Source organism: Leucopleurus acutus, assembly GCF_964270905.1.
Source record: "Leucopleurus acutus genome assembly, chromosome: 10".
Classification (NCBI taxonomy): Eukaryota; Metazoa; Chordata; class Mammalia; order Artiodactyla; family Delphinidae; genus Leucopleurus; species Leucopleurus acutus.
Genome location: NC_139153.1, coordinates 48,609,102 through 48,636,224, shown reverse-complemented (window position 1 = coordinate 48,636,224; position 27,123 = coordinate 48,609,102). Strand labels below are relative to the sequence as shown.

The 27,123-nt window shown below is 41.9% G+C and overlaps 1 protein-coding gene across 1 annotated transcript in view; it reads left to right on the top strand.

The window, feature by feature from the left end:
• The window catches only part of DLEC1 (DLEC1 cilia and flagella associated protein), a gene marked incomplete at its 5' end in the record, with an annotated part of 91,786 nt that overhangs the window by 5,142 nt on the left and 59,521 nt on the right, over positions 1–27,123 (top strand). Inside the window, 4 exons of the mRNA XM_082848453.1 lie at positions 17,628–17,738; positions 19,263–19,456; positions 19,669–19,889; positions 20,697–20,775. Of these exons, the coding sequence (XP_082704579.1) occupies positions 17,628–17,738; positions 19,263–19,456; positions 19,669–19,889; positions 20,697–20,775 (605 nt within the window). The remainder of the gene's footprint in view (positions 1–17,627; positions 17,739–19,262; positions 19,457–19,668; positions 19,890–20,696; positions 20,776–27,123) is intronic.

Sequence of the window (27,123 nt, the reverse complement as noted above, 5' to 3'; positions counted from 1 at the left end):
CCATTGATCTGTATTTGTTTTTGTGCCAGTACCATACTGCTTTGATGACTGTGGCTTGGTAGTATAGTCTGAAGTCAGGGAGCCTGATTCCTCCAGCTCCATTTTTCTTTCTCAAGATTGCTTTGACTATTCATGGTCTTTTGTGTTTCCATACAAATTGGAAAGGTTTTTGTTCTAATTCTGTGAAAAATGCTGTTGGTAATTTGATAGGGATTGCATTGAATCTGTAGATTGATTTGGGTAGTATAGTCATTTTGACAGTATTGATTCCTCCAATCCAAGAACATGGTATATCTCTCCGTCTTTGTGTCATCTTAATTTCTTTCATCAGTATCTAATAGTTTTCTGAGTATAGTTCTTTTGCCTCCTTAGGTAGGTTTATTCCTAGGTATTTTATTCTTTTTTTTTTGGCTGTGTCTGGGTCTTCATTGCTGTGCATGGGCTTTCTCTAGTAGCAGCAAGCAGGGGCTACTCTTCATTGCAGTGCACAGGCTTCTCATTGTGGTGGCTTCTCTTGTTGCAGAGCACAGGCTCTAGGTGTGAGGGCTTCAATAGTTGCAGCACGTGGGCTCAGTAGTTGTGGCACATGGGCCCTAGAGTGTGCAGGCTTTAGTAGTTGTGGTGCATGGGCTCTAGAGGGCAGGCTCAGTAGTCGTGGCACACAAGTTTAGTTGCTCTGCAGCATGTGGGATCTTCCCGGACCAGGGATCAAACCTGTGTCCCCTGCATTAGCAGGCATAATCTTAACCACTGTACCACCAGGGAAGGGCCATATTCAAGCCCATTTTTAATCGATTGTTTTGTTGTTGTTGAGTTTTAGGAATTCTCTATATATCCTCATTATTAATCCCTTATCAGATACATGATTTGCAAATATTTTCTCTTGTTCTGTGGGTTGCATTTTTACTCTGTTGGTAGTGTCTTTTGAGGCACAATTTTTATTTTTCGTGAAGTCCAGTTTGTCTATTTTTATTTTGTTGCCTGTGCCTTTGGTGTCATATCCAAGAAATCATTGCCAGATACAGTGAAATCACTGCCAAATCCAATGTTGTGAAGTGTTGGCCTTGTATTTTCTCCTAAGAGTTTTATTGTTTTAGGTCTTGCATTTAGGTCTTTAATTAATTTTGAGTTAATTTTTTGTATATAGTATTACAAAAGCATCCAACTTCATTCTTTTGTGTGAAGATCCAGTTTTCCTGGCATTGATTATTGAAAAGACCATCCTTTCTCTATTGAATGGTCTTGACACTGTTGTCAAAAATCATTTGACCATATGTATGAGAGTTTATTTCTGGGCTTTCTGTTCTATTCCATTGATTTCTATGTCCATCTTTATGCCAGTACTATGTTGTTCTTATTATTGTAGCTTTCTTATAAGCTTTGAAATTAGGAATTGTGAATCCTCCAGCTTTGTTCTTTTTCAAGATTGTTTTGGCTGTTGTTTTTGGCTGTTTGTTCCTTGAGATTCCATAATGAATTTTGGGATGGGTTTTACTCTTTCTGTAACAAAAAAACATCCTTGGGATTTTGATAGAGATTTCATTGAATCTGTGTATTGATTTGGATAGTATTGACATTTTAACAATATTAAGTCTTCTAATCCATGAACATCTAATGTGTTTCCATTTATTTATGTCTTCTTTCATTTTTTTCAACAATGTTTTGTACTTTGTATTGTACAAGTCTTTGATCTCCTTGGTTAACTCTCAAGTATTTTATTCTTTTTGATGCTCTTATAAATGGGATTTTCATAATTTCCTTTTCAGATTGTTCATTTTTAGCATATAGAAATGCATCTGATTTTTGTGGGTTGACTTTATGTACTACTTAGCTGAATTCACTTGTTAGTTCCGACAGGTTTTTTTTGTGTGTGAAATCTTTAGGGTTTTCTATATATAAGATCATATCTGCAAACAGTAATAATTTTGCTTCTTCCTTTCCAGTTTGGATGCTTTTATTTCTTTTTCTTGCCTAATTGCTCTGATTAGAACTTCCAGTACTGTGGTGGCTAGAAATGGTGAAAGCAGACATTCTTGCCTTATTCCTGATCGTAGAGGAAAAGCTTTAAGTCTTTCACCACTGAGTGTGATGTTTGCTGTGGGTTTTCATCTATGCTTTTCATTATGTTGAAATAGTTTCCTTTTATTCTAGTTTTTTAGTGTTTTTTTAATCATGAAAGGGTGCTGAATTTTTTCAGAAATTTTTCTGCATCAGTTGAGATGATCACGTGATTTTTCCCCTTTCATTCTGTTAATGTGGTGTATTACATTGATTAATTTTTGTATTTTGAACCATCCTTGCATTCCAGGAATAGATCTCACTTGGTCATGATGAACTATCCTTTCAACATGCTACTGAATTCAGTTTGCTAGTATTTTGTGAGGATTTTTGGATCAGTATTCATAAGGGATATAGTTTTCTTGTAGTGTCTTTGTCTGGTTTTATATCAGGGTAATGCTGGCCTCTTGAATGAGGTAAGAAGTGTTCCCTCCTTTTCAGTTTTTTGTGAAAATTTTGAGGATTGGTATTAATTCTTTAAATGTTTAGTAGAACTCACCAGTGAAGCCATCGGTTCAGGGCTTTTCTTTGTTGGGAAATTTTTGTTTTATTATTGATTCAGTCCCTTTACTAGTTATAAGTCAACTCAGATTTTCTGTTTTTTCATGATTTAGTCTTGGTAGGCTTAGTGTTTCTAGGAATTTGTCCATTTTTATCTAGGTTATCCAGTGTGTTAGTGTACAGTTCCTGGTATTCACTTATAATCCTTTTTATTTCTGTAGAATCAGTAGTAATATCCCCACTTTCATTTCTGATTTTAGTCTTTTGAGTCTTCTCTCTTTTTTCTTAGTTGATGTAGCTAAAGGTTTGTCAATTTTGTTGATCTTTTCAGAGAACCAACTTTTGGGTTCATTGATTTTCTCTATTGTTTTTCTGTTCTCTACTTTGTTAATCTGTGCTCTAATCTTTATTATTTCCTTCCTTCTTTCTGATAGCTTTAGGTTTAGTTTGTTCTTTTTCTAGTTCCTTAAGTCCTAAAGTTAGGTTACTGATCTAAGATCTTTCTTGTTTTATGTAAGTGTTTATAGCTCTAAAATTCCTCCTTAGCACCGCTTTTGTGGTGTCCCATAAGTTTTGGTATGTTGTGCTTTCATTTTCATTTGTCTCTAAGTATTTTCTAATTTTATTTGTGATTTCTTCTTTGGTTCATTGGCTGTTCAAAAATGTGTTGCTTGAAGTTTGGGGACAGGTTTGGTTTTTTAATTTTCCAACCAAGTTGAGAGGCAAGTTGATCTTACATAAAGCACTACAGCATGTAGTAACCATGTGATTTTGAGCAAACCACATGATTTTTCTAGGTCTGTTTTCTCACCTACAAAATAAGGAGGTTGGACTGTCAGGGTGAATGGGTGAATTCAGGGTGAATGATAGTTGATCCTTGCTTTCATCACTTTCTAGCTCATCACCGTGCCTTTTTTCTTTCCTAAGAAAGATGTCACACCCCTTTCCGCTTCTCTTCTATTGTCCCTCCCTCCTTTCCTATCAAGGAGATAGGCTGAGATCCAGAGTTTCCTAGAGAGTAACAGAGTGGCTTAGAAAGGGAAACCTGACTCTGGCCTCTTAATCCTGCATTTGGTGACTAAGGGGACTTAGGATGGTGACACGTCTCTTGCTGGGAACATACATTTAGCCAGTTTTCATAGTGCCTAGAATGTGTATGTCTATTTGTACACGATTGTCTTTTCCTATTTTGGAGTGGTCAGACATTTTATTTTTGTTCAGAATTATCAAGTTTTAGACAAACTTGCAAAACTGTGCTTTTATTAAGTGACTTTTTTGAATAAACTCTTTGGTATTCTGGGAAAAAAAAAGTGTGTTGCCTATTTTCTACAATTTAGTGAATTTGCCAGTTTTGTTTCTTTTTCTTTCTTCTTTTTTTTGTGATACGCGGGCCTCTCACTGTTGTGGCCTCTCCCATTGCGGAGCACAGGCTTCCGACACGCAGGCTCAGTGGCCATGGCTCATGGGCCCAGCCGCTCTGCGGCACGTGGGATCTTCCCAGACTAGGGCACGAACCCGTGTCCCCTGCATCGGCAGGTGGACTCTCAACCACTGCGCCAACAGGGAAGCCCCCAGTTTTCTTTCTGTTACTGATTTCTAAGTTTACCCCATTTTGGTTGGAGAGTATATATTGTATGATATCTGTCTTTTCAAATCTATTGAGACTTAATTTATTGCCTAACATGGTCTGAGAAATGTCTCACGTGCACTCGACAAGAATGTGTATGCTGCTGTTGTTTGGTAGAGTGTTCTATATGTGTCTGTTAGATCTAGTTATTCTATTGGGTTAAGTCCTCTTTTCCTCACTTATCTTTTGTCTGGTTGGTCTATTACGATAAATGGGTATTGCAGTTTCCAACTATTATTGTACAACTGTCTATTTATCCCTTCAAATCTGTCGATTTTTGCTTCATTATTTAAAAAAAATTTTTTTTAATTTTTTTGCGGTACACGGGCCTCTCACTGTTGCGGCCTCTCCCGTTATGGAGCACAGGCTCCGGACACGCAGGCTCAGCAGCCATGGCTCACGGGCCCAGCCGCTCTGCGGCATGTGGGATCTTCCCGGACGGGGGCACGAACCCGTGTCCCCTGCATCGGCAGGCGGACTCTCAACCACTGCGCCACCAGGGAAGCCCCATTTTTTAAAAAATTAATTAATTTATTTTTGGCTGCATTGGGTCTTCGTTGCTGTGCACGGGCTTTCTCTAGTTGCGGCAAGCGGGGGCTACTCTTTGTCACGGTGCGCAGGCTTGTCATTGCAGCGGCTTCTCTTGTTGTGGAGCATGGGCTCTAGGCACGTGAGCTTCAGTAGTTGTGGCTCGTGGGCTCTAGAGCGTAGGCTCAGTAGTTGTGGCACATGGACTTAGTTGCTCTGCAGCATGTGAGATCTTCCTCGATCAGGGCTCTTACCCATGTCCCCCGCATTGGCAGGTGGATTCTTAACTGCTGCACCACCAGGGAAGCTGCTTCATTATTTTGATGGTCTGCCATTAGGTGTGTAAATGTTTATACTTATTGCATCTTCTTGCTCTGTTGAATCTTTTATTACTATATAATGTCCTTCCTTGTTTCTTGTAATTTTTTAAAAATAAATTTATTTATTTATTTTTGGCTGCATTGGGTCTTCGTTGCTGTGTGTGGGCTTTCTTTAGTTGCGTTGAGTGGGAGCTACTCTTTGTTGCGGTGTGTGGGCTTCTCATTGCGGTGGCTTCTCTTGTTGCGGAGCATGGGCTCTAGGCATGTGAGCTTCCACAGTTGTGGCACACGGGCTCAGTAGTGGTGGTTTGCAGGCTCTAGGGCACAGGCTCAGTAGTTGTGGCGCATGGGCTTAGTTGCTCCGCGGCATGTGGGATCTTCCCGGACCAGGGCTCGAACCCGTGTCTCCTGCATTGGCAGGTGGATTCTTAACCACTGCACCACCACAGAAGCCCCTTGTAACCTACTTTGATTTAAAGTCTACTTTGTCTGATATTAGTATAGCCACTTCTGTTCTCTTTTTTTTAAAAAAATGTATTTATTTATTTATTTTTATTTTTGGCTGCATTGGGTCTTCATTGCTGCCCATGGGCTTTCTCTAGTTGCAGAGAGCGGGGGCTACTCTTCGTTGTGGTGTGTGGGCTTCTCATTGTGGTGGCTTCTCTTGTTGCGGAGCACGGGATCTAGGTGCACAGGCTTCAGTAGTTTTGGCACGCGGGCTCTAGAGCGCAGGCTCAGTAGCTGTGGCGCACGGGCTTAGTTGCTCCATGGCATGTGGGATCTTCCCGGACCAGGGCTCGAACCTGTGTCCCCTTCATTGGCAGGATTCGTAACCACTGCGCCACCAGGGAGGTCCCTGTTCTCTTCTGGTTACTATTTGCATGGAATATCTTTTTTCATCTTTTCACTTTCAATCTATTTGAGTCTTTGGATCTAAAATGAGTCTCTTGTAGACAGCATCTATTTGGATCATGTGTTTTTACCTATTCTGCCAATCTCTGTCTTTTGACTGGAGAGTTTAATCCATGTACATTTAAAGTAATTACTGATAAGGAGGAATTTCTGTCACTTTGCTGTTTTTTTCCTATATGCCATGTACCTCTTTTGTCCCTCATCTCCTGCATTACTGTCTTCTTTTGTATTTAGTCAATTTTTGTAGTGAAATGTTTAAATTCCTTTCTCATTTCCTTTTGGGTATATTCTATAGCTATTTTCTTTGTGGTTACCATAGGGATGACATTTAACAACCAAAAATTATAATACTCTAATTTGAATTTATACCAGCTTAACTTCAATAACATACAAAACTCTTGTTTCTTTACATCTCCATCCCCACCCCTTTTGGTTGTTGATGTCAGAATATTACATCTTTATACATTGTGTGCCCAGAAATACCAACTAATGCATTAGTCTCTTAAATTATGTAGAAAACAAGACATGAAGTTACAAACCTAAGTTACTATAATACTAGCTTTTATAATAATCAGCTTTATGTAATACTAGGTTTTTATAATACTAGCTTTTATTTTTACCTTTGTTTTTTTCCTTTAAATGTATAATATTAGTCTCTTAAATCATGTAGAAAACGTTTATGATTGTCCATGTATTTCCTTTGTTGAGATCTTTATCTCTCCATGTGTCTAGGAGTTACTGTCTAGCGTCCTTTCATTTCACATTGCAGGACTCCCTTGAGCATTGCAGGGCAAGTTTAGTGGTAACAAATACCCTCAGCTTTTGTTTATCAGGAAATGTCTTAATTTCTCCCTCACTTTTGAAGGACAGTTTTACTGGATATAGGATTCTTGGTTAACAGTTTTTCCTTTTAGCACTTTGAATATATTGGCCCACTGCCTCCTGGCTTCCATAATTTCTGATGAGAAATCTGCTGATAGCCTTATTGAGGATCCTTGTATGTGACAAGTCACTTCTCTCTTGCTACTTTCAAGATGCTCTCTTTGTCTTTCAAATGTTTGATTATAACATGTAACATGAGTGTCTTTGAGTTCTTATAGTTGGTTGAGCTTCTCGGATGTTTATATTCATGTATTTCATCAAATTTGGGAAGTTTTCAGCTGTTATTTTTTCAGATATTCTCTCTGCCCCTTTTTCTCTCTTCTCCTTCTAGGACTCCCGCAATGTGTGTTGTTCACTTTCTGGTGTCCCACAGCTTCCTTAAGCTGTCTTTACTTTTCTTCAATCTTTTTTCCCTTCTGTTCCTCAGACTCGATAATTTCTATTTTTCTATCTGAAAGTTCACTGATTCTCTCTTCTGCCTGCTCAAACCTGCTTTTGAATCCCTTTGATAGTGAATTTTTCATTTCAGTTAGTGTCCTTTTCAGGTCCAACATTTCTGTTTAGTTTCTTTGTACATTTTCTGTCTCTTTATTGATATTTATATTTTTTGGTACATCGTCTTCTTGAGTTTCTCCACATGTTCTTTTAGTTCTGTGAGCATCTTTAAGACAGTTGTTCTAAAGCCTTTGTCTAGTATGTCTGCAATCAGGTCTTTTTCAAGGACAGTTTCTGTTGATTTAATTTTTTCCTTTGAACATGGCATACTTTCCTGTTTCTCTGTATGTTTTTGATTTGTTGTTGTTGTTGTTAGAAACTGGACATTGAATCTAATAGTGTTGTAACTCTGGAAATCAGATTCTCTCCCTGCCGCAGAGTTTGCTGTTTTTTGTAATTGTTTTTTGGTTTTGCTTTTTTAATTATTGTAGGCTGTCTGCGCTGAGGGTCAGCCTGAGATGTAATCTTAAGGTCTTCTAGGTCTTTTCTGAACCCTTCTCTGGGTATGTGTGGTCATGTTCTAATATTCCCCTGATCTGCAGTTGTTTTTGAATGACGTAGTCTTTAATATCTGGCTTCCAAAAGGGGGAAAAGAGAAAGATGAAGGGGGGCGTGCTGGCCCTTTAAATTCCCTGGAAGTCGGCTGATGTTAAGGCTTTCCATTAACACTGCAACCACAAAGGAAGGTAATGCTGTGCCTCTATGTCGAGGCAAACCCTCCCCCAGCTTTATTAATCTTCAAGCAAGTTTCCTATCAGCCGCTTTCCTGAAAATCCCAGCAACAAAGCTGCCCTCAAACCCCTGATCAACCAGCGAAGCCATTCACCACTACTGTCCAGAACTCCATGTATACTCGACCTCAGGCCACTTCTGCCATACAAAGTGAACGATTAGGTGTGACGCTCAAGGCTCTAGCCTGGGAAGGATTTCCCTACATGGTGTCCTTTAGGGCCACGCCTGAGTAAGGCTGTGATACAGCAGCAGCCCATTTACAGCTAACCCCAGTGTATCATACTGACCCATCTCTGGACCAGACTGGGTTGCTCTTTTTAACTTTGATTTACAGAGAATTTAGAATGTGCACCTAAGTAAATAGAATAGTATATGAACTCCCATTTACCCCTAACTCAGGCTTAACACATGGCCATTTCTGTCCCACTCATTTCCCCCCTCATGATATTTTAAACAAGTTGCATACATTATATAATTCCACTGTAAATATTTTAGTATGTATCACTAAAAGATAAGAAATGCTTTTGAAAAATAATGACATTATTATTATACTTGAAAATAGCAATAATACCTTAATATCAGATATCCAGGAAGTGTTCAAAATCAGACCTGAGTTTTTGTTCCTGTCAGTTGATCTTTGAAAGTTTCCCATGAAGCCATAGATATGAGTTGAGGGAAAAGCACAGGAGCAAAGGACATAGACAGTCTGGACCACCAGTTGATGTAATTAGCATGTGTCTTTTGGATCTGCTCAGGCCTAATCCCAAATATGCCATTTTCCCATTGTACAATGGATTGCTCCTGTGCCCTCCCAGTCTTATGACTCAGTGGATCTGATGATACCCAGTCAAGATGAGTAGCTCTGGATGAATAGTCACTCGATGTCCCATAGTCAGTGCTGGGTCTATTCTCAAGCCCTATAGCCCATTTTTCAAATGATGAGTCATTCTCTTTCACAGTAGGCAGAGTTTTGCTCCAGAACCCTGAGTCTGTGTTACAGCTCTCCTACTGGGGCTTTCTAGAGATTCTCTACAATATTCTAATCCACTGTAGATACCTTTGGATTCGTTGCATTTTTGTGTGTCATGTGGCTTTAATGGCAGGACAGCTTCAGTCATAGCCTGGACATGCCGTAGAGCTCTCGCTTGCTTTGAACCCCACTCAAAACTGGTAGCCTTTCAGGTCACCTAATAAATGGTTTGGAGCAATATTCCCATGTGTGGAATATGCTGCCTCCAAAATCTAAAGAGTTCTGCCAATTACCACTCTTCTTAGTGGTAGGGGATACAAAATGCAGCTAGTCGTCCTTTACTTCAGAGAAGATGTTCTGGCATGCCATGTATTTATTTAATTAATTAATAAATTTATTATTTAGGGATTTAAATTTAAATTTAGGGATTTATTGGATCCCTAAAAATTTCTTCAGTGTGTCAGTGTTGGAGGACAGAGGGAATGAAACGCACCCACCAAACTGAGAAGGCATCGTGAGAGTGAAAACTGAGGCAGGCAGCTCCATATAATCAGTGGATCAGTGGGTGAGATTGGGATCGGGTGGGCAATGATGCAGAAGCATTCGCAGCTGTACTCCACACTGCAGAGGGACCATTGGGATAATTTCATAGTTAACCTCGGGTATGGGGCTAGGTGCTTGGAAACAGTACGTGCATTCCTAAGTTAAGATTTGTGAATGGGTGGGGCTTCCCTGGTGGCGCAGTGGTTGAGAATCTGCCTGCCAATGCAGGGGACACGGGTTCGATCCCTGGTCCGGGAAGATCCCACATGCTGTGGAGCAACTAAGCCCATGCGCCACAACTACTGAGCCTGAGTGCCACACTACTGAAGCCCGCATGCCTAGAGCCCATGCTCCACAACAAGAAAAGCCACTGCAATGAGAAGCGCACGCACCGCAACGAAGAGTAGCCCCCACTCACTGCAACTAGAGAAACCCCACGCACAGCAGGGAAGACCCAACACAGCCAAAAATAAATAAATAAAATAAATTTACATTAAAAAAAAGATTTGTGAATGGGTAACTAGTCTTGTGGGCACCAGGAATACATCAGGGAAGGTTTTTCATCATTGTTTGGGGACTAATAGAGCATAGAGGCTACCTGGTCCTCATGATTATTAGGCAATATCTATTAACTACAAAGCCCTTGATGAAAGAGAAGTGATTCACTATGCAGTAAAGTCCTGGGTAGGGTCATTGAAAGGAGAGGAGAAACTGTAAGGGCCCAAGATGGCTGTCAGTCATGCTAACAGCCATACAGTCAGGAGCCTGAATCTTCTAGTCTTACTAAACTACTTACCACTTCATGATCACCAAGTCCAATTATTAAGTCATCAGTATAGTGGACTGGCGTGATGTTGGGCAGAGTGTCAAGACAACTGAGTTCCCCTCAGGCTCTATTGGTTAGAGAGCAGGAGAGTTAGTATATGCTCTTGTGGTGAGATAGTGATTGTGTGCTGATGTCCTTCTTACATAAAGGCAAATTGCTTTAAACCATCCTTACCAAGGAGGATAGAGAACACACTTGCCAGACCAATCGTCACATGTCAATGCTAGAAGCTGGCCAGTAAAGATACCACATTCAGTATGGCAGCTGTGATTGGGGCTACCACGTGGTTAAATTTATGGTAGCCCATTATCATCTACTCTATTTGGCTTCTGCAGGAGCCAGACAGATGAACTGAATAGTTTATGAACCCTTATGTATCCATCACTTAATCCCAACAAAACCATCCTCCCTGTATCCTTTAGGTATTTGATGGTGGTGCTAATCTCTGCAAGGGGGGAGGGTTGCTTCTGCTGACCTGGAGTGTTCAGATGAGCCTGGAGGTTCAGCATTCTCAGGTTCATGCACCTCAATGCCTCATTCCAGGTCTCTGAATCTTACTCTTTTCCTGTCAGGGTCCTGACTTTGATACAGGAGACCTGTTGATGCTGTGCATTCAGTCTCCTTTGCTATTCTGCTACCATCAGTTAGATCCCATAGCTGATTTTCACACTGTCTGCCCTGCAACTTAGATGAGAGTCTCGTTAGACATTGCCAGAGACTCTGACTTTCATGGTATGCCTTGTCAGTTAGTTGACGTGAGCCTGTAATTTTCTCTTTTTTGAAAGCTTCCAAAGCAGTTAAAAGCCAGCCAATCCTTAAAATAACCATTGCCCCCATACCATTCAGGGGTCATAGCTATCACAAATGCCAGCACTTCACCTTTTGCCACATCCCAGTTTACCACATATGAGAATCTTAGTTATTTGATGCTGTCATACTCCAGGAATGACCAGCAATGGAATCCTTTTTGCCATCTGACTAAAGAGTGATCCAGCTCCAAAATCCTATCCTGATAGTATTCACTCTAGTCTGGAAGCAACTGTTTTAGCCAGTTTCTCCCAAAAGCAAAGCCTGGATAAAATGTTTTCATGCAGGTAGTTTATTTGGGAGTGTGATCCAGACAGAAGGTATGCAGAACAAGGGAAGTGGAACAGGGAAGAAGGGAAAGATGATATAAAGATTTGTCATTCAGTTGGCCTCCACTACAGGTGACGCGTGCTCAGTCCCCCAGGACCTTTTGAGGAGCCTCATGAAATGGATATCAGAACCACCAACCACAGGGAGATGAAAAGGGGAAATATATCTGTTGGCTCCTGACCGCTGTTGGACAGGAGCGCTCCCCTCGTGTTAACTCCCTGTCTTAACCAGTCCAGGATGCTGTAACAAAGTACCAGAGTGGTGATCATTTTGTAATGTATAAAAATATCGCAACACTATGTTGTACACCTGAAACTAATATTATAAGTCAACTTGAATAAATATATATACTTGAATAAACATATATACTTGAATAAACAAACAAACAAACAAAATTCCCTGGAAGTCACTTCAGCTGGAAGAGAAGGGGCTTGACACAATGGGGGGAGGTGCCTTTTTGCCTACACCTCTGTGGTCAGAAGCAGTCATCGGCCGTCAGAGCACAAATCCCAGGTATTTGGAGGACAGGGTCCTTTTGGCTCACCCAGACTCTCACAGACTGTGCAGGATGCCCCAGAAACACAGGCACAGATGCCTGCCCTGGGACTGGGAGTGAGGGGTGGGTAGCTGCTACCATCCTAAGAGCTGAAGTCCACTGCAATTTCCTGTCCAAGCCTTCCCCTGGAAGTTACAAGTCTTGAATAGATGCCATGGTTACAAAACAGTTCCGTTAGACTGATTCTGCCAGTGCACCTTTCACCTAGGTGGGGAGACAGTGTCCTGGCGCTTTACTCCCTGTCTTCCCAGGATCCTCTCTTTTGACAGGCCTCCCCCTCTGTGGCGTGGCTCTAATGTTGCCCCATGACCACATGCAGGCTCGCGCTTGGCAGCAGCACCATGCAAATGACGCTGTGCTCCTCTCACCGCAGCACGTCAGGAGGCCCGGGTGATGCTAGCCTTGATTACCTGGTCAGGTTGGTGTCTCCACATTAAATTCGCCATGTCGGATGATAATTGATTAGTGCTTTGTGGAGAGGTATTCTCACATTTGACCAATATCTTTTTTCCTCATCAAAGCTCCATCAGCACTCACTGAAAACTCTCTTCTAAGTCAACCATCTCTCTGGCAATGCTTTCTTAATTTATTTGTTAAAGAAATTGGGTCATTTTTCCTGTACACTTGTCCATAGTCTGGATTTTGCTGATTTCAACATTGTGGTGTCATTTAACCTGTTCTTATGATCCCTGTATTCCTTGCAATTCAGTAGTTAGTTGTAGAGACATTTTGAGGTTTAAGTTCAATTTGGGGGGCAGAAGGGGAAAGACCAGTTCATAGATGGTGCTGTGTACTCCCTTCAGGAGGTACATGATGTCTCTGTTTTCGTGATATTGCCAGTCTTTGCCCAGAGCTGTTGTTTCATTAGGGGTTATAAATTACAGTGAAATGCTAATGATACTGAAATACTTCTATAAGGAGAAACTCTTCAGTAACTACTTTGATTACTCCAAGATAGGAGCAGAATTAATTCTTTCCCCTTATCTGCCAGTTTTTAAAATAATGAGTTGGTTTCCCTAACATCTGCCAACGATGACTAATGAGGTTTGGTTAGTCGGTTTTTAATATCATTATGACCTCATAGGTTTCATAACTACAATTATATTCTTTTTTTTTTTTTTTTTTTGGTACGCGGGCCTCTCACTGTTGTGGCCTCTCCCGTTGCGGAGCACAGGCTCCGGACACGCAGGCTCAGCGGCCATGGCTCACGGGCCTAGTCATTCCGCGGCATGTGGGATCTTCCCAGACCGGGGCACGAACCCGTGTCCCCTGCATCGGCAGGCAGACTCTCAACCACTGCGCCACCAGGGAAGCCCTGTATTTATTCTTATTGATGCTCGAACTGTCTCATCTTTGGCCAATTGGAACATTTTCAAGTTGACACCTGACTCTTTTGACACAACATTTGTTGTCTGTGATAACTTCCTTACTTTCTGGAATGGTCAGATGTTCCAGGTTCATCTTGTGTATTTATTGCCCCAGACCTGGAATCAGCCGTTTCTCTAAGAAGCCCTGGTTCCTTTATTCCGCCCCGCCCCCGCCAAAGTCTTTGATTTATCCTCCTACATCCCTGAAAATCATCATTTTCCAGGTTAGTAGGGACAGTGCTTTTAGGGTTGGGAGACCTGACATATCTGTGGCCTGGAGGGAGGGAGAAGTGGAAGATACAGTGGCTTCGGAAAGCATTACACTCATGGGGTCCTGCTGAGGACCAGAGGATGGGTAAGATGCTTTGCATATGTTATTCCACTGAATCCTTCCAACAACCCTGCGGGGTAGGTTTTCTCTCCATTTTACAGGTATAGGAGCTGAGAGAGGAGCTCAAGTAACTTCCCTAAATTCCCACAGCTCAGAAGGGCTGGGACACAGATTTGAAGTTGTATCTGCTGTCAAAGCCCATCTCTTTCTTCTCTCAAGAGGAGGAGGAAGGCCTGTTGTCCAGGTACAGTGTCACACAGGTGTAGATGACTTCCCCTCGGGTGTGGCTCTGAGTGTGAGGCCCCATGCCATGTCAGGTCTGCCCGCTCTAAGGCTCAGCCCCATTAGACAGTGAACACTCAGTGTAGAATCCATATCTCCTCCTGTTGCCCCTTCTCTGCAGCAGAGTCGTGTAGCTGCCAGGCCCCCTCCCTCAGTCATGAATTTAGGCAGAGATTATTGGTAGCAGATTCTCAGGAAGATTTATTGATTGCCTGACATCCACTGAGTCCTTGGAGTCTGATACTGTCCCTGTCTTTGGTAGGATTCTTTTGGCTAAAGATCAGGGGAGATTAAGTAATTATTTGTTTGTTTATTTTTAAATTTATTTATTTTTGGCTGTGTTGGGTCTTCGTTTCTGTGCGAGGGCTTTCTCTAGTTGTGGCAAGCGGGGGCCACTCTTCATCGCGGTGCGCGGGCCTCTCACTATCGCGGCCTCTCCCGTTGTGGAGCACAGGCTCCAGACGCCCAGGCTCAGTAATTGTGGCTCACGGGCCCAGTTGCTCCGCGGCATGTGGGATCTTCCCGGACCAGGGCTCGAACCCGTGTCCCCTGCATCGGCAGGCAGATTCTCAACCACTGCGCCACAAGGGAAGCCCTTCTTTATTTTTTATGAAAGTGGAATAAAACATTGAGAACTGTGAAATGAACATCAGCCAGGAGAGTTTCCCAGTGACCTTCATTTTATGTTTTTACCCAAGATAATATTAAGTTGTAATCAGACATTATCTGCCCTGGTTTCTCAGCCTTCTGCTGGCAATGTTTCTCTTTTTGATTTCAAAAGTAGCAGAAGTAGAGACCTTAATCCAGTTCCCTGGACACCCCTCTGGTCTCTGCTTCTCAGGGCAGGGCGAGGTGACCCAAGAACACCTTTTATAACTTGGATGATTGATGGTAAGGACATTCCCCTGAAATATTTGTTATTTGAGGCACAGAAGCAGACTTTCTCTGTTTGCTGATACAAACGTCACATGGTGGAAAACATGCGTAAATTCTCCAGACAGAGGGAGAAAGATCAGAATTCAGCAGAACGTCCTGTGCTTTTGTTCCCTTCCCTTGCTGCTATCTTATTTATTTTTTATTTTTGGCCGCATAGGGTCTTAGTTGCGGCATGCAGGATCTTTCACTGTGGCATGCGGGCTTCTCTCTAGTTCTTCTCTCCAGTTGTGGCGTGCGCGCAGGCCTAGTTGCCCCATGGCATGTGGGATCTTAGTTCCCTGACCAGGGATCGAACCCGAGTCCCCTACGTTGGAAGGCGGATTCTTTACCACTGAACCACCAGGGAAGTCCCAGCCTTGCTGCTATCTTATCTGTATTATCTTTTGGGGAATGGAGCAGCCAACCCCTGGCAGAGCCGTGCTCAGGAGCAGGGTCCATGTAGGAAGCCCACCCTTCCCAAGTGGAAGGAGATGGTCACAAGGCCAGTTCAGGGTGCCCAAAGCTCACCTGGTCCATGGACCAGGCCTGACTTGGAGAGAAACTTCCCAAAGACCTGATAAGAAACTGCCGCTCCCACCCCCAGAGACAACACTGAACTGCCCACACCCTGGGGGAGGACCGTGGGAGTAATGGTGTCCGAAGACAGAGGATACATCTCCTTGCAGCATGGCCTTTGCCCTTTATCTGGAAGCTTTATTTTATCTTTTAATATTTCAAATAGGCCATCACCAAAGTACTTGGGAACTGGGCTGGACTGTGTCAGTTGGCATTGCTGTCACTCCCTGGTGAGGTCTCTGTATTGCAGAGGAGGGGCCAGGGATCCACATGTTCCCAGAATGGACCTTTTACCTGTGGTTCCGGGATCGGTCACTGATGAGAGGCTTTTGGTGAGTTTTGGAAGGGGAGGCCTCTGTTCTTCAGAAGCAGTAGCAGGCAGATGACCGAGCAGCTGTGAGTTTCAGAGCAGAGTCCAGATCACGTCCTGAGAGCCCCCTGCTTCAGTGCTGCTGGCTGAAGTTGTTAATGATGAATTCCCTGACCTCTCTCCCACTTTGTAATCCTCTGCGTTCAACAAGTGCCCTCCCGCCCTTTTTTGGCCGTGCCGCGTGACTTGTGGGATCTCAGTTTCCCAACCAGGGATTGAGCCTGTGTCCTCGGCAGTGAAAGCACAGAGTCCTAACCACTGGACTGCCAGGGAATTCCCTTAACCCCTTTGTATACGGTATACATAGAGTAATTCCTGTTTTCCTTGTCGAAACTTGACTATTACAGTAATAGGCCAAATCTCAAAGTTCTTAAATTAACATATTTGATGGGAGAAACATGTGCTCTTCACTTGTCTCACCTGTACCTTTGGTTATAGGGAACCTCCGGAGGGAAAGGCCATTTAAAGGCACCATGTTGGTTAATGGAGCAAGCAGTAAAGTTTGAAAACTTTCAAGTCTTCCATTCACCCTGTTTACTCCTTAATTTTTATCAAAGTAGTCGTGTACATGGTTTAAAAAAAATCAAATTGTTTCTAATGAAATATAAAAAAGCCCCCACCTACGTATGTCATTACACGTTTGTGCAAACCCATAGACTTCACAACACCAAGAGTGAACCCTAATGTAAACTGCGGGCTTCATGTGACAATGATGTGTCAGTGTAGGATCATCAGTTGTAACAAATGTACCATCTATGGGGGACGTTGATAATGTGGGAGGCTCTGCATGTGGTGGGGGGAAGTGGGTATATGGGAAATCTCTGTACCTTCCCCTCAATTTTTCTGCAAACCTACCACTGCTCTAAAAATGTCTATTGAAAAATCCTCCACCTCACCTCTCCCAACTTCAGTCCACTTGTCAGAAATGGCCATTTTTAGCTCTAATTCTTCCGGAAACCTCTAAATAACACATCTTTTCTACTGTTTCCTGGCTCATCAACCATAAATAATATCAACTTCCCACTCTATTAAATGAGATTTCCTCTCATGTGTCTGCCAATCGGTTGGGGGTTGGCTGATCTAGCTGGGCTTGGCTGGCTAGATCAGCGTCCAGCTGTGGGTCCAGCTGAACTTGGCTCCCTGCTGCAGGTTGGGCTCAGGTCTGCTCCACGTGGACTCCTGCTGGGGTCCAGGATGAAGGGGCAGGAGCTCTTCTCAGGATGATGGCAAAGGCACAAGAGGGAAGGCTCAGCTGCATGAGCACCTTTCAAAATCCTGCCAGCCTTTCATGGTCAAAGCACATCACATGGCCAAAGTCAAGGGTGAAGAAGTGGGCTCTGTCCCTAGTAGCAGGAACTAAACACTCACATGGCAGGGGGCGTGGATACAGAGAAGAGTGAAGAATTGGGGCCACTCATCAATCTAGCCTGTTTCTCCTAACTCTGTTTTGTTATAGACCTCTCTGCAAGTCACTGTATTTTAGCTCAAATAATACCACCACACAGCCTTGCCCAATGGTTGGCCTCTTTTAAGTGGCCGACTTAAATACTTGCTGGTTAGTTTCTTAAATCTCAAAATGACCACAGGGTTCTAAGAATTTTGTTAGGTGGTTTAGGCTTAGAGGATGAAGAAAGTTTGGCTGTAGTTTCTTTGACGTCAGAGTGCCTTGAAACACCTTTTCTCATTCTCTTCTGTGTAGTGAAGACCATCTTCAGGTGGTGTGTGGACAACGAGTTGCTACAGAAGCATCATTTGATCTGCCCGAATGATTACTACAGCGATACAGTGCCCTTTTGCTCTGCACCTAAAGGTAATGCCTCTGTGCTCTCTGTGCTCTCTTCGAGCCTCTGATACCATTCCAGGGAAATTCTGTAGTAGTGGGACCACACCAGCCACCTTTGCTGCTATTTCCTTGTTCATAGATGTTTTTTTCCACTTTTCTTGAATTTGGTAGTGGCTCTTGGGAGGGTCAGCTCTGAGCGTGCCACTTCCTCACTAGCTCCCTAACATGTACAAGATAAAAGTCTCAGCTCCTCAATGAGGAATCTGACTCTCTAGTCCATTGCCCAACAACAAGATGTGAAAATGTTTAGAAATGGAGTTGAATGAACCAAGACAGGGAGGGTCTGAAGACATATGAGCCAGGGAGCAAGTTTCTGATGGAGTCAGAACACGGACCTCGGGGTTCTGCATACCCCTTACAGGCCAAGAGCAACTTTGAGTGTGGAGGGAAGTTTGGGTATGGAGGCGGAGAAGGATGTGTGTGTGATACTGGGCCAGTTTTCTGTGCTGTAGAGGCAAGATCTTCTGAAAATGAGTGGAGTGGGAGGCTGTGTTGTGGGCTTAAGCAGCAAGGTAGAATTTCAGAAGAGCCGCCATGTAGATCCTGCGGCCAAACATCAGGATGGCGGCCTAGCGGTGCCAGGCTCCAAAGACGAGCTTGTCAGCAGCCCCAGTCAGTGGGACTCTGATGACCTCTGGGGGACCGGAGCTGAGAAGGCATTTGGGTTGGAAGGACTGGGATCCAGAGAATTGAGGGTGCTGACGAGGAAAGAGTTGCACTGGCGGCCTGGGCCATGCAGAGAAGTGAGGCCAGAAAGAGGTAGCAGAACCAAGTGCCATGGGGTGCTCGACCACTTAGTATTTTATTTTGTTTTGTTTTATTTTTATTTTTATTATCATTTTTGGCCACACTGTGCGGCATGCGGGATCTTAGTTCCCCGACCAGGGATGGAACCCGTGCCCCTGCAGTGGAAGCATGGGGTCGCAACCACTGGACCGCCAGGGAAGTCCCAAGCCACTTAGTATTTTAAAGTTGGCTGGACACTCAGTATCTTAGGCAGCTCAGTAAGGATGGATTTAACATGTATTGAGGATTTACCTGGCACTGTGCTAGGAAATGTGATGGTACCAGTTTCATTGCATTCCTGCTAGCAATATTGAATGTTCTCATTTAACCTTTTGGAGATGATCTTATAGGTATTAAAAAGCTAATACAAACTTTGATTTGTCATGTGAACCTTTTAAAAAGCATGTTCACATATGATGTACATGTACATGCGTGTGCGTGACAACGGTCCACTCATGTTCTTGACCATGTTTGGCAACTGAACAAATACATGAACACTCTAGTCCTAAGTCTCGAGGATGCAGAGTAAGTTCCAGGAGTAATTGATACACTGCAGGGCAATTACATCTGGGGTAGGAAATATGAACATTTAGGGGGAAAAGAATACCAAGCTAACTGTGCCTTTGATGGTTTCATTAAGTCACCTTGGAAGCGTCCACCTCGTCACCTTGGTATAGTAACTTATTTTTTTTCCCGGTGCTACAGGTGCCTTTGTCCCTGGATATTCAAAACTGACATTTAGTTTTGAGAAACGTTCTGTCCCAAAGATAGAGCTGACCAAGAAGCTTGCCTGCAGGAAGATGCCCTCTCAGTCTGAAGAGGAGACAGACTACACCATGGACAGCCTGACATGGGACTCATCTTTTAAGGGCAAACTCAGATCCAGAGCAACTGCCGAGGTGAATGCTGAAGCCTGTGAGTGTGTGGGCGGTGAGGCAGGGCGATGACAAGGGGGAAGGGGCTCCTGGTGACACACGACATTGTGATGAAGCCACAGCAAAATAGAGAGGAGGGTGTCCTTGGCCACCTGTGGATCATGAAGTCGGCAAGATATCAACACACACAGCCCCCCCGCTTGTCGTTGACACTATCCTTTTCTCGTGTTTCAAAGAAAACAGGTTCACCGAAGAATAAAAACTGGATGAACCATTTACGTGTGCCCCAGAGGCAGCTGGAGCGGCTTCTGCTCGCCAGGATGGAGAGTCGGAACCGCTTCCTGAAAAACCCTCGCTTTTTCCCTCCGAACACTCCGTTTGGAGGCACGTCTCTTCTCTTTCCTCCCAAGAAGCCAGCACTGATAGGAGAATTCCAGGATGGAGAGCTGGAAGAGAGGTGTGTTTTTTCCTGACTCGTATTCTCAGAAAATCTGACCCTGCAGAGGAAAACTCAGAAGGTCCTGAGTCTGCTTTGGCTTCTGGAGGATCCTAGACGTTTGGGGGCGGGGTGTCAGTGTCCGAATAGAGCAGGGCTTCGGGGCTGCCTTCCGGCGTGGCCTTTGGACACCCCCAGAGTCCTGGGTTGTGCTCTTCTGACCTGCCAGTCTTGAGGAATAGGGATTAGTGTTGGCCCTTGTTTATATCTGAATGGTCTGGATCAAATGGGAGACATTTCTATAGCCTTGTGCTCCTTACATTAAATTCATGTGTCTTGGATAATAAAAATGTTTAAAATCTGTGTAATGACAAATAATTAGTATAAATTGTGATGTTTCTTTAAGAGAGTGCCTTTGGCTATATTTCAATAATTGTCCGTACGAAGGGAATGAGTTGCTTCACTCGTTCATAATTTTAATGGACTTAAAACGATTAATGTTTCTTTATTAAATATCTTTTTATTAAGAAAAATCGGAAAAGATTTGCCAAGAAAACTAGCACCTATATTAAAAACCCAATTAACGTATTGGTGTTTAAGCTTCCAGAGTTTTTCCTCTGCATATTGAAAAGGAAATATGTAGATATATGTGTTTTCACAAAGATTTGATCTTGCTGTAAAGCTCTTTTGTGACCTGCTTTAACAACAACAAAAGCCAACAGATGACACATTGCCTATCTCTTTGATGGCTTGGATGTATTTCTTTCCATGAATCAGTCACATGGATGAAACTAACAGCCTTTCTCACCCTTTCTTGTCCTCCCACAGTTGTGCTGATACTCCAGTGTTTCTAGCTAAGCCCTCAATCGCATTTTTCACAGATTATGAAATTGGACAAGTTTATGAGGTAGGACTCTGGTTTCTTTACACATCCCACTCTGCTTCCTTATTTTTAAAAAGTCTTTGCTGTGAAATTTTAAAACCACACACACACACACACACACACACACACAGGCCATACACAAAACTAGGGAAAAGACTGTAAAGAACGCTGATGTGCCCATCACCCAGCTTCAACAGTTACCTACATTCTGCAAATCTGGTTTCGTCTGTTATCCTCACAACTTCATGTATGTGTGTCTGTGTGCGCATGCGTTCACTGGAGTATTTTAAGTAAAAGCTTCGATAGCATGTCATTCTTCAGTTAATACTTAAGTGAGTATCTCTAACAGATAAGGACTGTTAAAGAATAACCATCATCATACCCAGCAATATTAACAGTGATTCCTTAATATCAACCAATATACATCCACATCTGATTTTTAGCTATTTATTTTTTTTTAAAAGTCAATTTATAATTGGTTTCTTTGAGTCAGAATTCAAACATTGCATTTAGTTAAAGTATCTCTTATTTCTCCCTTAGTTTATAATTGCTGCTCCATCCTTTTCTTTTTAAAAATGCCATTTATTTGTAGAAGAAACTGTAATTTCTTATATTCTAGATTTGGCTAATTGCTTTATTTTTTGTTTTTTTAGTTTAATTTTTATTTTATATTAGAGTACAGTCGATTTACAATGTTGTGTCAGTTTCAGGTGTACAGCAAAGTGATTCAGTTATACGTATACATATATACATCCTTTGTCAGATTCTTTTCCCATATAGGTTATTACAGAATACTGAGTAGAGTCCCCTGTGTTATACAGTAGGTCCTTGTTGATTATCTGTTTTATATGTAGTAATGTATATATGTTATATCCCAAACTCCTAATTTACCCCTCCTCCCACCTTTTCCCTTTGATAACCGTAAGTTTGTTTTCAAAGTCTGTGAGTCTGTTTCTGTTTTTATATAAGTTCATTTGTATCAATTTTTTTAGAATCCACCTGTAAGTGATACCATATGATATTTGTCTTTCTCTGTCTGACTTACTTCACTTAGTATGATAAACTTTAGGTCCATCCACATTGCTGCAAATGGCATTCTTTCATTCTTTTTTATGGCTGAGTCATATTTCATTCTATATAGGTACCATATCTTCTTTATCCATTCATCTGTTGATGGACATTTAGGTTGCTTTCATGTCTTCGCTATTGTAAATAGTGCTGCAGTGAACATTAGGGTGCATATATCTTTTCGAATTATGGTTTTCTCCGGATATATACCCAGCAGCAGGATTGGTGGATTATATGGTAGCTCTGTTTAGTTTTAAGGAACCTCGATACTATTCTCCATAATGATATTACCAATTTACATTCCCACCAACAGTGTAGGAGGGTTCCCTTTTCTCCGCACCCTCTCCAGCTTTTATTGTTTATAGAGTTTTTGATGAAGTCCATTCTGACTGGTTGTAGTTTCGATTTGCATTTCTCTAATAATTAGTGATGTTGAACATCTTTTCATGTGCTTTTTGGCCATCTATATGTCTTCTTTGGAGAAATGTCTATTTAGATCTTCTGCCCATTTTTTTATTTGGTTGGTTTTTTTTTTTATGTTGAGCTGCATGAGCTGTTTGTATATTTTGGAGATTAATCCCTTGTCGGTCTCATCATTTGCAAATATTTTCTCCCATTCTGTGGGTTGTCTTTTTGTTTTGTTTATGGTTTCCTTTGCTGTGCAGAAGCTTTTAAGTTTAATTAGATCCCACTTGTTTATTTTTGTTTTTATTTCCATTACTCTAGGAGGTGGATTGAAAAAGATATTGCTGCAATTCATGTCAAAGAGTGTCCTGCCTGTGTTTTCCTCTAAGAGTTTTATAGTATCAGGCCTTACATTTAGGTCTTTAATCCATTTTGAGTTTATTTTTGTGTATGGTGTTAGAGAGTGTTCTAATTTCATTTTTTACCTGTAGCTGTCCATTTTTCCCAGCACCATTTATTGAAAAGACTGTCCTTTCTCCACTGTATGTTCTTGCCTCCCTTGTCATAGAGTAATTGACCATAGGTGTGTGGGTTTATTTTTGGGCTTTCTATCCTGTTCATTGATCTATATTTCTGTTTTTGTGCCAATACCAAACTGTTTAGATTACTGTAGCTTTGTAGTATAGTCTGAAGTCAGGGAGTCTGATTCCTCCAGATCTGTTTTTCTTTTTCAGGATTGCTTTGGCTATTCAGGGTCTTTTGTGTCTCCATACAAATTGTAAAGTTTTTTGTTCTAATTCTGTGAAAAATGCCACTGGTAATTTAATAAGGATTGCATCAAATCTGTAGATTGCCTTAGGTAGTATAGTCATTTTGACAATATCGATTCTTCCAATCAAAGAACATGGTGTATCTTTCCATCTGTTTGTGTCACCTGCAATTTCTTTCATCAGTGTCCTATAGTTTTCAGAGTACAGGTCTTTTGCCTCCTTAGGCATGTTTATTCCTAGGTATTTTATTCTTTTTGATGTGATGGTAAATGGGATTGTTTCCTTAATTTCTCTTCCTGATCTTTTGTTGTTAGTGTATAGCAATGCAAGAGATTTCTGTGTAATAATTTTGTTTCCCGCATTCACTCATCCCGAATTCACTGATGAGCTGTAGTAGTTTTCTGGTAGCATCTTTAGGCTCTTCTGTGTATCGTATCATGTCATCTGCAAACAGTGACAGTTTTACTTCTTTGCCAATTTGGATTCCTTTTATTTCTTTTTCTTCTCTGATTGCCATGGCTAGGACTTCTAAAACTATGTTGAATAATGGTGGTGAGAATGGACCTCCTTGTCTTTTTCCTGATCCTAGAGGAAATGCTTTCAGTTTTCCGACGTTGAGTATGATGTTAGCTGTGGGTTTGTCATATGGCCTTTTTTATGTTGAGGTGAGTTCCCTGTATGCCCACTTTCTGGAAAGTCTTTATCATAAATGAGTGTTGAATTTTGTCAGAAGCTTTTTCTGCATCTATTGTGATGATCATATGGTTTTTATTCTTCAATTTGTTGATGTGGTATATCACACTGACTGATTTGTGGGTATTGAAAAATCCTTGCATCCCTGGGATAAATCCCACTTGATCATGATGTATGATCCTTTTAATGTATTGTTGGATTTGGTTTGCTAGTATTTTGTTGATAATTTTTGCATCCATGTTCATCAGTGATTTTGGCCTGTAATTTTCTTTTTTTGTAGTATCTTTGTCTGGTTTTAGTATCAGGGTGATGGTGGCCTCATAGAATGAGTTTAGGAGTATTCCTTCCTCTGCAATTTTTTGGAAGAGTTTCAGAAGGACAGATGTTAAGTCTTTAAATGTTTGATAGAATTCTCCTGTGAAGCCTTCTGGTCCTGGACTTTTTTGTTTGTTGGAAGTTTTTAAACTACAGCTTCAATTTCAGTAATTGTGATTTGTCTGTTCATATTTTCTATTTCTTCCTGGTTCAGTCTTGGAAGGTTGTACCTTTCTAAGAAATTGTCCATTTCTTCTAGGTTGTCTATTTTATTGGCATATAGTTGCTTGTAGTAGTCTCTTATGATCCTTTGTGTTTCTGTGGTGTCCATTGTCACTTCTTCTTCATTTCTGATTTTATGGATTTGAGCCCTCTCCCTTTTTTTCTTGATGAGTCTGGTTAAAGGTTTATCAATTTTGTTTATCTTTTCAAAGAACTGACTTTTTTGTTTCATTGATCTTTTCTATTGTTCTCTTCATCTCTATTTCATTTATTTCTGCTCTGATCTTTATGATTTCTTTCCTTCAACTAACTTTGGTTTTTATTTAAAAAATTTTAATTAATTAATTAATTATTTTTTGGCTGTGTCGGGTCTTACTTGTGGCACGTGGGGTCTTTGTTGCAGCATGTGGGATCTTTCATTGCAGTGCATGGGATCTTCATTGCAGCGCACAGGCTTCTTTCTAGTTGTGGCATGCAGGTTTTCTCTCTCTAGTTGTGGCGCATGGGCTCCAGGGTATGTGGGCTCTGTAGTTGTGGTGTGCGGGCTTAGTTGCCCTGCAGCATGTGGGATCTTAGTTCCCCAACCAGGAATCGCACCCGTGTCCTCTGCATTGGAAGGCAGTTTCTTTACAACTGGACCACTAGGGAAGTCCCTAACTTTGGGTTTTGCTTGTTCTTCTTTCTCTAGTTGCTTTAAGCACAACGTTAGGATGTTTATTTGAGATTTTTCTTCTTTCCTGAGGTAAGAGTGTATTGCTATAAACTTCCCTCTTAAAAGTGCTTTTGCTGCATCCCATAGGCTTTGGACCATTGTGTTTTCATTTTCATTGGTCTCTAGGTAGTTCTTTATTTCCTCTTTGATTTCTTCAGTGATCTGTTGGTTGTTTAGTAACATATTGTTTAACCTCCATGTGTTTGTGTTTTTTAGTTTTTTTCTTGTCATTGATTTCTAATCTCATAGTGGAACAGCTGTACTTCTCTGTCTTTTCATTTTGTCTAACTTTCTGTGTTTGTGGCCTCCATTCCTCAGGCTGCAGGATTATAGTTCTTGCCTCTGGTGTCTGCCCCCTGGTGTGTGAGGTTGGTCCAGGTGCTTGTGCAGGCTTCCTGGTGGGAGGGACTGGTGCCTGCCCACTGGTGGGTGGAGCTGGGTCATATCCCTCTGGTGGGCTGGCTCGTGTCAAAATTTGTGTTTATAAGCAGCTGTGGGGTCAGGATGTCTTTAGGCAGCCTGTCTTCTGGTGGGTGGGCCTGTGTTCCCACCCTGTTGGTTGTTTGGCCTGAGGTGTCCCAGCACTGGAGAAGTGCAGGCTGTTTGGTGATGTCTGGTCTCAGTGCCAAAATGGCAACCTCTGGGAGAGCTCACGCTGATGGGTATTCCCTGGGGCATCCGCCACCAGTGTCCTTGCCTCCACAGTGAGCCACAGCTGACCCCCACCTCCCCAGGAGACCCTCCAAGACCCACAGGTGGGTCTGGCCCAGGCTCCTATGGAGTTACTGCTTTGCCCTGAGTCCCAGTGCACGTGAAACCTTGCGTGCGCCCTCCAAGAGTGGAGTCTTTGTTTCCCCCAATCCTGTGGAGCTCCTGCACTCAAGCCCCACTGGCCTTCAAAGCCGAATGCTCTGGGGGCTCCTCCTCCTGATGCCAGATGCCCAGTCTGGGGAGCCTGACGTGGGGCTTGGAACTCTTACTCCTATGGGAGAACCTTTGCAATATAATTATTTTCCACTTTGTGGGTTGCCCACCCAGTGGTTATGGGATTTGATTATATCAGAAAAGTGCCCCTCCTACCATCTCGTTGTAGCTTTTTTGTCTTTGGGTGCAGAATATCTTTTTTGGTAGGTTTGAGTTTTTTTGTTGATGGTTGTTCAGCAGTTAGTTGTGATTTTGGTGTTTTTGTGAGAGGAGTTGAACTGAAGTCCTTTTACTCTGCCTTCTTGTCTCAGTTTGACTCTCGCTAATTGCTTTATTTGGTGACATTAAACGTATTCCTTTATCCTCCATGTATTTTATAAACTTGTCAGATGTAGAGGTTTGATTAGATTCATGTTCAAGTTTTTTTAATTTTTAAATTTTTTTGGCAAGAATACTTCTTTGGTTGTGGTGTATATTTCTTGTTGAATCCCATCAGGAGAACGTGATACTCGGTTTTCCTATTATTGGTGATGAATGGCTTCAGGTTTTATGAGCCTAATTCATCCTTTATAAAGTTTTTATCAATGTTTTATTTAATGGTTTTAGTAGCATTAGATGATTGTTGCCTAGATCAATTTTTTTTAATTAGGGGTTATAAAACGGTGACTTCTAATTCTGTTATTCTTTCTGCATTTATTACCTGTGATTTCCTGTTTTTAAAAAAACTTTCCCTCAAACTTCTGTTTATATCCCCTCTTCCTTAAATTCTCCTTACCTCTATAGATAACTATTTCTATTAGTTTGGGTTCTTCCATTGTTTCTTTTTGGAATCATAAGCAAATATGTAGATATATATTTGAACCCTTTCTCCTTCTTACTGTCCACACCTTGCTTTTTTCACTTAACAGTATGTCTAGTGATCACTTCAAGAGCAATATGTAGAGACCTTTCTCATTCCTTTTCCTAGTTTCCCTCTTGCTGCTAGCCTCCTTCCATCCTGGGGAATCAGGTCAAGACCAAGCTTAGCAGTCACCAGTTCTGCTCACCATATGCAAAGACAGCTATTCTTAATGATGACAGTCCCTTCACACACACATGGATTGTACTTTACAGTTTAAAGAGCACTTGCAAAGCCATAATTCTTTAGGAACTCTCATCCACCCATAGCAAAAGCAGACTAAGATGTCAGGCTTTTGGGCTAAATGTAAAGAAAGCATTTTGTTTACTTCTTGAACTCAACAGTTATGTATTCTCTTTTGGACT